This window comes from Sander lucioperca, chromosome 10 (genome assembly GCF_008315115.2).
Source record: "Sander lucioperca isolate FBNREF2018 chromosome 10, SLUC_FBN_1.2, whole genome shotgun sequence".
In the NCBI taxonomy this organism is placed as follows: domain Eukaryota; kingdom Metazoa; phylum Chordata; class Actinopteri; order Perciformes; family Percidae; genus Sander; species Sander lucioperca.
In genome coordinates, this window is record NC_050182.1 from 10643296 (window position 1) to 10654881 (window position 11586).

An 11586-nucleotide genomic window follows, 5' to 3' on the forward strand; every position below is an offset into this window, starting at 1 on the left:
ATATATATATATATATATATATATATATATATATATATATATATATATATATATATACACGTATATAAATGTTGACTCATAAAAATTTGATCTTTAAAAAACACTTTCTGTAACTTAATAGTTTAACTGACTTTTCTCCACATTGTTGCTTACACAAAGAAGAAAATATGTCAGCAGTCAAATGCTAAATTACAATATTTGACTATATTCTATAAAGTGAAGTGTCAGTCAGGGCTTAATTTTTCCCCCCTTTTCTTTGTCTTGTTTTTTTTTTTTTTTTTTATGTCTTTGAAATGTTAAACCCAAAGAACAACACCTGTCTTAATCTCAGCCAATGTCTGTGATCCAATCCCAGAAAAACATGAATTATAGGATTAACATTCAAGCTTGTGCAGTCAACACTATTTAGTTTAGTCTTTTTGTCGATGCTTCTAAACATGTTTTGAAGCTGAGACTGCAAAGTGTCGGTGTAAGTCATCCTTTCTACTGTGGGGTCATTTGCTTTATTATTGGCTGCATTGACTTCCAGGCACTTCAGTAAATACAGTACATTGAGTTGCTGAAGCGTCATCTTGACCACCAGATGGCAGCGTTGTATTACAGTGGCATTGTTCCCTGTCTGTTCTCTTTATGAAATCTTTCCAGCTGTTCTAACTCCTCCTCCAGATAACCTAACATCAGTAGTTCTGTGTGAAACATTTCAAGTTCTCAGATATTTAACATTGGATGACATTTCATAATCTGATAAAACAGTTGATACAGTATAAACAAATGTATATCCAAGTTTGGTTTCTGAACTTTGTCTCAATAGACAAGTATATATCACAATTATACAGTATATATCATCTCTAAACATTGAAATCTTGAGGAATGATAGTGCGTTCAATTTACCTCGGAAGCCGGAGCACAAATGACGTCAAACCCGAGTTGACTGCGTTCCATTTAACAAGTCGGAATTCACGGTGGGATTGGTTAGCCATTGTTAGCAATACCAGTATAACAACGCATCAGGTTGTTATTTGTGCATACAAACAGTGTAACACCATGTCCACAGAAGTTGGACAGGACTTTGTGTACAACTGATTTAGTGGGACACAAATAAGACAGAAGGGCTAATAAACTGTATGTTACTACAGCTTTCACTACTGTTGATGGATTTGGAGCTTGGGGTACTGCCAGGTTGTCCGCACTTCCCAACTTGGAAATCTGACTTCAGGGGGCATGTTTCCGACTTTGAACTTGGAAATTCCGACTTCCGAGTACAAATGGAACGCACTATGAGTCAACCAACTTTATTTTTTAATCCCACATGTTCTTTGAGAACAATGGGGCAGCAGTTTTGTTCTCAAATCAATTGTCTTACGTTGCGAGTCCTCCGCAGCGGTAAGACCAATTGTGTTCAACAGTTCTGAGTCTTAGCTGAGTCTGCCTGTTGATCTCCCAGTGTCTGTCTGTAATTGTATTATTTCTATGTCATATTGTCCCCTCCTCCATAAGTTTGTCGAGTCCTTTGCAGATCTTGGTAAGGTGGTCTCGGAAGGGGCTGCTGGGGTCGTACAGTTTGGTCAGGAGCTCTGGGTCAGAGAAATGGTTGAAGACGTGGTTGATGCGACCGTGGGATTTAGGGGTGAGGTGGGTGTTCACTAGCTTCAGCAGCAGATCCCTGCAGCTGGTGAGGAGTTCTTCCATCACTGCTTTATCAAAGGTAAAATCCACCTGCACCAGTCGGGAAATATAATGTCAGAATGTTAATACTGTTAGGGTTCATCTCTTAATATCTGTATTGGACAAATGACATAATCTAATAGGGGATTTGTAACTGTCAGATGAACTGATAGATACAGTATATTAGTAGCAAACTCATGTATTCTGAAATAATCAAGTCTTTTATTAGGATATCTTCCCTCTCTTAAAAATAATTATATGAAATACAAAAGTTCACTTAAATGCATACACTTATATTTATTTTATCTAGAAATGACAAAACCTTTCTTGCAGTTGTCATTTTGATCTGAAATCTAAGAGTGGTACTGTACAAACCTATTTATGTTCTGTCATGTTATGAAAGCAGAGATTGGATTAAATGAAGGTCCTTGAGTTCATAGTTGGACTTCAATGAAACCAAACACTTCATAACAATTCTGGGCCACATACAGGACATGTTGACTCTTATACAGAATAAGGAATAGAAAGACTATAGAGGGGTTAGTTTTCTGTTAATTGCATCTGTTTTTAATGAACTTGGACATTGTCTCTGGGAATAATTAGTCTACTGGTGTCATATCCCTATGTGATTTATCTGTTAGTCGATAGATCTATGTAAAAGTAAAGTACACGCTTTCTAATAGGGCTGCTCATTTATGGAAAAAATGGTAATTTCAAAATTGGTCAGTATTGAAATGACAGTTATTTAACATGATTAGTCATTGTCTTTTGGATAGATTATTGAACCTAAAAAAAATCAAATCAACAGTGAAAACACATTGAACTGTTACATTTCCCTTAATATTTTTGCCAGTTGAACATTTTTTTCCAGAACATAACATAAAATAAAGAGTAGACTTGCAAAACGTATTGTGCAAAATAATTGATTATACTGTTTTTTGTGATCATTAGGAGCAGAACTCGTTATCGGCAGTAACATTTTGATTAACTGCACAGCCGTACTTAACGCATATAAACATTTAATATATGGAAACGTACCTCGTAAAAGCTGATAGCCGTCATGGCCCCCTGGTGCAGCTTCTTCTTAAAATCGGTGGCCACTCCCAGCTCCTCGGCGCTAAAACGGTTGTTCCTAAACAGCAAGCCAATCTTGACGGCAATCTTGACCAGGTCTTTGATCACCTTCTGGGCCTCCGTTTTATTACCAGAGTACTCTTTGGAGACGCGGTACAGTTCGTCCAGGATCTCGCTGGTGGTGTCGTCAATGAACATTTGGACAGAGCTTTTGGTGGCCATGGAGCTCAGGATCTTCTTCTGTGCCCTCAAGGCCATGTCCTTGGAGCTGAAGGAGTCCATGGTTGCCTGAATTGTCAGAGAGACTTAAAAAAAAAAAAAAAAAGAGACAGTTTAGTGATTAAAACGGCAGTAGTAAATGTTTAATTAGTAGTTTCCCAACATTTGTGAGAACTAACAGGCTACAGTAGGACTGACATTAGCAAACTGCACTTAATATTCCCAATCTCAGAGACACATTTGCATTTCCTGCTTTCTCAGAATAGATTGTGAGCTCACAAGTGTGTATGAGACAGTTACACCCAAACTTTAGATGTCTCTGCAGATGGAACATATTTCCTGTCACTGACTGTCCATACATGACACCAGATTACAGCTAACCCAGAGCCTCAATCTAAAATAGGAATGCTTGCACTGCTTTTCTCCTTCACATGAATACAAGTGCTAAATGTAAGAGTGAGTACCCACGCTACCAACAAAAATCAAGATATTCATAGACTCAGCCTTTAAAGAAGAGGAAGAACAACTTTCACATCTGGTTGCTGCTTGGCACAATTCCAGTCTTTTACTGGCAGACGAGCAGCTCCAGTGGACTAGTTGGAGGTTAAATGCCATGTTCAAGGTCCATCCGTTTGTTTTTTATGGAGGCTTGGGAGGGCAACACATGTTCACCTTTCTTATCCAAATTTCCAAGATGATCTGGGGATTTGCACTGGCGACCCTCCAGTCATAACTTTGCCTCTCTAACCATCAGATTGCCACCTATCCAGACACCACACACATCACTGAAGTACATTTCTGTGACACAATTGTTAATTTAAGCTCAAAGTTTTCACCCTTTATGAAAATAGTAAATAGAATTAAGTGGGTAAATTTATATCACACATTTATATACACAGTGCTGAATTAAAAAAACACATCAACACATCAAATTTGAAACCTGGCTTTTCTGTAGTATTAGTTCCAGTTTGTGTTTGTTTTTGTATCTGGCATGCACATATGATGCCAACAGGGAAAAGTACCATGGAAGAGACTCCACAGAGGCTTTTAATTTCTCCACTGAGACTTTTACCACACCTAGCATCCATCACAGAGAAACCCCCGGGAGGTCATCAAGCATGCATACTGCACATTATGACCCAACTGCAAAACCCACTGTTTATCTTTGATTGTCAACACAGTTTGAATTAATTCCTTTTTAATTACATTTAATTTCCCCTAATCTCAAACATGCAGGCAGATTTGAAGTGAATCATTCACAGAGGAAAGCTACATTTTCATTTTATTTAGCTGATGTTTTTATAAGAGAAGCGTACACTAGGCAAGCAAAATAAGGTTAAATTCCTACATCATCAGAATAACAAATATTGAAAGGATCAGATAACTCACAATTGATGAAGCAAATGTATGTCATTGTAGAATACATGAAAGATAAGTAGTTATCTCACAATCCTACAAACGCACACATAACAAACAAATTGAAGTCTTATTTAAATCTTGACTCCCGCTCCACCTTAATCCAAAGTATTTGTGATGAGTGAGACGGAATCAACAAAGACATACAGCATCTGTTGCATACATCAGTGCCACTGTGGCTTCTGTGTATCCTCTCTTACTTTTTGTGTCATCTGGTCTTGTATTCACAAACAGAGACCAGGCTTGTTCAAACAGTTACTTAGCATCTTTCAGTTTAATCTTCTGCACTAAATCCCACTTCTGGCCTGTGTGGACAAGTATTTGAGAGAACCAGGAAGGCTGCATAGCTGAGGCAGGCCCATGCCTGCTTTTCCCAGATTGCATTAGTGGCGGGGCAGGAACAGAGAGTGAGCATCTCGAACCCAATGGCTACCTTACTCACTTGCCTGGGATCTGCTTTTGCGCAAAACAACAGCTGTTATTGAAACACCCTGTGCATTGGCAACAGCATATTGTCCATAAGCTGTGAGTTCAATGACGGCCTGATGGTTGATTTAATGTGTTTCTTTCATGCCTGTTTAATAGGGACATACCGTTGCATCGTGCACAGTTTAAAAATTGATATAAAGGTGTAAAGATTACAACCGGTTAAGATAAAAAAAAAAAAAAAAAGAATCGCGATGTAATTTTTAAATGGCCTAGGGTGTAATCTACTTTTGATTTCATTTGTTTGATTTCAAATGTCACTACTTCTTAGTTTATTTATTTGAAGATATTTATTTCTATTTATTTAGTTATTTGTTGTACGGTGTGAATTCATTTTTTATTAAATTTTTGTTATTTAGGATAAAATACGATTTCAGTAGATCTGATATTTTGCACAGTTTATGTAAATGAAGGAATACATTTGTCTGTAGCTCATTCTGTAAAAATTTTTTTGAGAAAATCGTGTCGTGACCTTAAAATTGTGAAACGAATTGTGAGTTGAGTGTATTGTTACTTCCCTACTGTTTATACTAATTAGTTATTGAAATGGTAGTCTATATCTACGATGTTCCACTTCCGGGATTGCTCTGTTGCCGCTGGAAATTCCACCGGATGTCCCTCTTTTCAGCCGGATGTCCGGTACCTTCCTCTTTCTTTGTGTTGCCACTATGGTTAACTGCTCCTCAGATCTCTGCAGGGTAAATCCAGACAGCTAGCTAGACTATCTGTCCAATCTGAGTTTTCTGTTGCACGACTAAAACAACTTTTGAACGTACACATGTTCCACCAAAACAAGTTCCTCCACCAAAACAAGTTCCTCCACCAAAACAAGTTCCTCCACCAAAACAAGTTCCTTCCCGAGACTATTTTGCAGCGGCACCGTGGCTCCGTCCGGGGCTTAGCGCCGTCCATGACGATTGTGATTGGTTTAAAGAAATGCCAATAAACCAGAGCATGTTTTTCTCCCATCCCGGAATGCTGTGTGGACTAGCCAGACCTTCCTCCGCAGCGCTGTGAAGGAAGGTCTGGCAATGCGAGACAATTCAAATGGTGATACTCTCGTTGTCCGACTCCAGTGATGCTCAGTCAGCACTCTGAGCAAACGGCTCCATGGCTCACCAATAAATTAAAAAGTGATCCGGTCGCGTTAATGATCGTATCATGCAAATACGCAGCGCTCGCTGTGACTCTCCCTGTCCCTGGTGTGCGCCCCAATCCCAGCAGCAACATCCATAATAAGCAAACAGTCACTTTTATAGGCTATCTCACTGTGTTCCATTTTACACGCACAACCATTCGTTTTGAACAAGTGTCACGTTTCTAATAGCTCGCGTTGTTACAAAAGCGTCGGGTTCCCTGTGGGGAATTAAAGAACATTCATTAGATTAATTTCCCTTAACGGTGATAATGGAAGTGGAGCAGCGTGATAGCTATTTCAGATTCATGCTTCAATCTCATTTATTTGCTAAAAAGACTACAGGGATTTGAGGGACATGCACAGTGTGTAGTCATCAGCCAGTATCCCACATCGTGAAAATGTTAAGTCCTCAGCTGGAGACTGCTCGCTGCTTGGCTTTTTGTGCTTCTACATTGTTTATTTTTATGCAGATCAGTCAGAAGGTTGAGGATGTTTGGAGAGCCCTGAAACATTTGTGTGCTACAGCAGCACATTGCCATGAAACCACTTTTCTGTAATGGACATCGTTCAGTCAGTCGCATCGAGAACGCTTCCAATGTTGAACATTCATTTTCCGGTAGAGATGGATTGAAGGGGGCTTTTAAGCGTTGGTTCGTTGTTGACATCAAACAGCGAGTGACTGCATTATATGTTCAAGTGTTTGTTTCCCTCCTAAATGCCTGCTGGATATTGACAAGCACCTGTACACTGCACGAGATCTGATTCTGCCAGAAGAGCAAAATAAAAAAACAACAGAAGTGTAGCTATCACAGTTGAGATGGTTCGTACTTGGATTCAGAGTTAGTGCAACAGCCAGGCGGTAAGGCATCTTTAAATGTTAGGTTAATGGACAGTCAGAGAGAGAGAGTGCTGATTGGTGGAGCCATCCAGGCAGGCAGAAGAAGTAAATATTTAGCATTCCTTAAATGACTCCAGCATTGAGCCTCAGTGTTTGCCTACATGTATGAACTTGTGCATTTTTTGAGTAAAAGTGGTTTCCAGTTGTTTTTGGATTTAGGTGTAACTAAAAAAGTAGTTGATTTTTTTTGTGATTTTGTGTGTGCTTGTGTCCTCACTCTTTCCAGCAATGGTGTTTGTGTATTATACAGATAAATCCTCGCTTAGAGGGGGAATTCGTGAAGCCCCTTTTGACTCAGCCGATCAAAATGCGCCTCGTACTGTTATTCGAGCAGCAGGGCCTCGTCACTGTTAGCTCGACTGACATCCTCACTGACTTTCATCACCAGGCCTGAGGACGGGTTCAGCGTAGACTGAGTTGTAGCTGGTGAGTGGAAGGGGGTTAGGTCTCTTTTAGCTGCCCCGCAGCCTTTGATCAGATTGAACAATGAGAATGTTCCAGTAAAAAAAAACGAAAAGCCATACCACTCAATCAGCTGAAAACAAGGCTACTGTTGAAAGGTCATCACTGAGCTACAAGGGAGGTTGTATTGAGCTGGTAGAAACGTATTTTCTCCTGGTGATGAACCAAACACTAGCCGCCTTCTTTGCACCATGAGTATTGAGCCCAGGATGAAACGCCACTTCAGCTGTGTGTTCTGAACTGGGGCAACAGGGCTAACGGTTTACATGTGTAGATCTTGTCTTCTCTTACTTCAGTGGCATATTGATTTCTAAACGCAAATGGGTAAGGATTAGGTTGATATTTAGTTTGCTAGTTGCCTTTTTCATTTGACAAATCTTATGTTTTATGTGCTTTTTAAGTAACAGACAAAAAAAGCATTTTGAAATCCTCAGAAAGCACACATTACAGTTTCTCTTTCAACATTGCACAACTCTTCTGAATAGTCGTTGCTAAACCCCGCCACCAATCTACGATGCCTCAAAAGGGAAGCGAAACAGGCAGCACAGGCCCACAGCTTGTATTTGTCCCTCCTATCTGCACTACAATGTGAGTGCCATCGCACCCTTTCATTATCTATGACTTTATCAATGACTTAACATGCTTCAAATCAAAGTAGGCCAGTGAATATTGGAAAGTCTACCGTCTGGAGAGTTGAATTGAGCAACTCCCAGCGTGTGCAAACAACAGTGTGAGCTCTACATCTGTGCATTTCACTGTAACTTGTTCCAGCATGACTGTGAGCGTACATGCATATCTCCCAACCCGCGCTCAAGATGGGGAAGTGGAGACAGGTCACAAAATTTGTTCCAATCATCCCTCTACTCCGTCTGTCTCTTCTGGTTGCCAGCGATGAATACGTTTCCAAGAACAACACAAAAAGAAAAGCAGAACTAAACACTAATCTGGACCCAGAGGATTTATTTATTTTACTGTCACATGAACACGGCAGAAGTTCTCTTACCTGTGTGTGTGTGTGTGTGTGTGTGTTGAGTCCCCCTCCCTCTTGGTGTGTGTCAGATATCTCTCTCTCACTCTGCTCTGTGTTTCAGGTTGACAGCACAGGCCCGTTGATTTAATGAGATCCCTTTATCTTCACCACGAGAAGAACCAAAACCTGCAAAAACTGCCCTCCTGCAGCGCTTCTGTCTTAAGATAATGTTGAGTTGTACTTCCTCGAGGAACTAACTTGCTATGACACACCCCTCAGTGTCTCGCTCGCTCGCTCTCTCTCTCTCTCTCTCTCTCTCTCTCTCTCTCTCTCTCTCTCTCTCTCTCTCTCTCTCTACCCTATCTTGTGTTTCCCTCTGAATTTCAAATTCAAACTCTTCAAACCCCCTGTATTTCTCTCTTGCCCTTGCTCATCATACCTTGGCACGCTCTGTGATCCGGTTTGTCTCTCTCCCTGCTCGTCTCTGTCTGTATTGCTTACGTTGTGCCTCTGCTTGTTCTGACAAGTGAAAACCCCAGAAAGAATTTCGCAATGATCCAGGGATGCAGCCAGTTGAAAGGGGAGTGGCTTTACCCCTTGTTTTGTGTTCACCTTGGCTGGAATGCAGCTCCTGTCAGTGCGGCTAAGCACCCTGTCCCTCCCTATGTGTCTCCTATTCAAGGTAGAATCAAAACAATGAGTAGCCAGGAGTGTGTGTGTGTGTGTGTGTGTGTGTGTGTGTGTGTGTGTGTGTCTCAGTGTGACACACACATGCACACAGTCACAGCTCTCTGACTGCACTCAAACTAAACACTCTTACCAACCTGTGCTACTTTTGTTATGTTTATGGACAAAACGTATGCAGTGCCAAAATGATGCAACACTTTCATCCTGCTCCGTGCATCTCAAGTCTGTTTGTCTGTTTATCGTCTGCCGCTTATATCTTAAATGCTTTATTTAGTTGGATCTTCTGTGTTAATTACAGAGCAATTCTCATATGCGCTTAATACGTTTTTATTCTAAGACTGATATTTATGTAGAGCTGCAAAGATTTAACGATTAATCGGTTAGTTGTCAACTATTACATTAGTCGTATGAAAGTAAATGTATGAAAAGAAAGAAAAACTCTGATTTCCGCTTCTTAAATGTGAATATTGTCTAGTTTCTTCACTCCTCTGTGACGGTAAACTGAATATCTTTGAGTTGTGGACAAAACGAGACATTTGAGGACGTCATATCGGGTTTTGGGACACTTTTTGACATTTTTTCACAATTTTCTGACATTTTATAGATCAAACAACTAGGGGTGGGAATCACCAGAGGCCTCACGATACCATGTCATCACGATACGATATCATTGCGATTTTAAACATGTTGCAATATTCTGCGATATATATATCTATATATATATATAGATATATATATATATATATAGCAATTTATAACCTTTTTTCCATCTTCAAATTTTTTCCAAATTTCAAATTATGCCCCCAAAAGGAAACTTAGTCAACATCTGTTTTATCTAAAAAGATACATTTCTCTGTTTGTTCATCTCACTTCAGTTGTATTGCTGCAAAATGGGATTGTCGAGCAGACGAACTGACCAACACATATATAAAATAGATCGATACTTGGCGTCTGTGTATCGATACAGTATTGCCACAGAAAATATCGCGATGCTATGCTGGATCGATTTTTTTTCCCCCCACCCTTACAAGCAACTAATTCATTGAAAAATCTACAGTTTGACGATGAAAATAATCGTTAGTTGCAGCCCTATATCCATAAATGCAATATCTTGTATACAGCTTCTTAACTGTTGTCAGCATTAACGCATTAGATGTCATATTTTGTTCTAACTGGACATGTTGTAGTTGAAATGACAAATAAAGTCACCTTGAACCTTAACTAGCCGCAGATAAAACTAGCCAATAAAACTATAAATTACATCATGATGTTTAACACTACTGCACTTTGTCCCTGATAAATGAACAATACACTTTATTGTAGTCACAGCGTAATAAAAATCGAAAGGCCCGATTGTCATAAAACGTAACCTTTTTTTAAAGTCTTACTAGAGTGAGTAAAATATAAATACAGACGAAGGTAATATAGATATAATCAAGAGTAACCGATATTGTTCACAACAGAGCAATCGGTCTTGGCAACAACAGCAAACATGTCTGAAGTCATGAATTCAACGATTCATTCAGAATCAGGAAGTGTCCCCTGATTCTGAAGCTGTGTGTTTATCTGTAGCTCAATCTGAATAGCAACCAGCTGTGCTGAAGGGCTGTTGGCTGAAGCTCAGGCCATTCAAAAAAAAAAGAAAAAAAAAAAGACCCGTCTACTAAACTCTCACAAAAGGCTAACTGTTGTCAGATGTTGGGGTTAAAGGTCACCCCGAGCCCCAGCTGGCCTAAGAGGAGTGCCTGGACAGAATAGCAGCCCACCAGTGTGAGCTGTCGAACCGAAACACACCTGCCTCTTTGTTTTGCCTCCCACTTAGCCCTGCTGCAAGAAATTAACTCAGGTTTAAGTTGTGGTAAACTTTGCAACTGCAGAATGAGGTCTGTTGCCGTGGCAACAGACAGGAAGTAGTGCTTAAGCGGTTTCCTGATGGCTTCCTCTTTATCGTGTAATGACATCTCACAAGGAAACATCGGCAGGGAGCACTCGGCTGACTATCTGCGTGTGAGAGTTGCACACGTGTGTTTTTGTGGCTGTAAGTGAGCGTGGTGTTTTTGTGTGTGAAGGAGCGCACTCGGCCTGATATGAGCTCTTTACCTTGTCTCACCTTTGTACTGTACACAGCTTACACACTTGCCTCTTTTGGTTATGAGATAATAAGAGGAGCTTTAATTATGTCACTTATCTTTCATTAAGAGATCGCATGGGCCTTCCAGCCTCCAACCTCACACACACACACACACACACACACACACACACACACACAAACATACAGTCGCTCACATAATGGCAGCGTGTTATCAGCAGATGACTAAGACAGGAATAACTGACCTCATAACAACTGAGGTCAGGGAATTGCGCCTAAGCATTCGGAGCCTCAATTGGATGGAGGATTCTGGGAGCTTAGGTGCTTTCTGCGCTGCTGCCGTCTTCTTTCCTCTTGCAGCGTTCTAAGATAGATGGTGAGCACAGATCAAGATGAACAGATGCTGGTTCAGGGGAAGGCCAAAGATTTAATTTGATCAGTCTGCAGCTAACAGGGATTCACTCAGTCTCCCCACGTCATAA

At 40.4% G+C, this 11586-nt stretch overlaps 1 protein-coding gene across 4 annotated transcripts; it reads right to left on the bottom strand.

Moving 5' to 3' along the window:
• Positions 1-245: 245 nt before the first annotated feature.
• On the bottom strand, positions 246-8839 carry tnfaip8l2b (tumor necrosis factor, alpha-induced protein 8-like 2b). 4 transcript variants are annotated; one of them, XM_036006138.1, is made up of 3 exons: positions 8381-8839; positions 2704-3030; positions 246-1716 (listed from the first exon to the last, which is right to left on the bottom strand). In XM_036006138.1, exons 2-3 carry the CDS (start codon positions 3019-3021, stop codon positions 1474-1476), a joined length of 561 nt encoding a protein of 186 aa, XP_035862031.1. In that variant the 5' UTR covers positions 3022-3030; positions 8381-8839; the 3' UTR covers positions 246-1473. The 4 variants fall into 4 exon arrangements, with proteins under 4 accessions (XP_035862031.1, XP_031154359.1, XP_031154358.1 ...); XM_031298499.2 differs by having other exon boundaries at positions 8367-8839; XM_031298498.2 differs by having other exon boundaries at positions 2704-3027; positions 8362-8839.
• Between the last annotated feature and the right edge of the window lie 2747 nt (positions 8840-11586).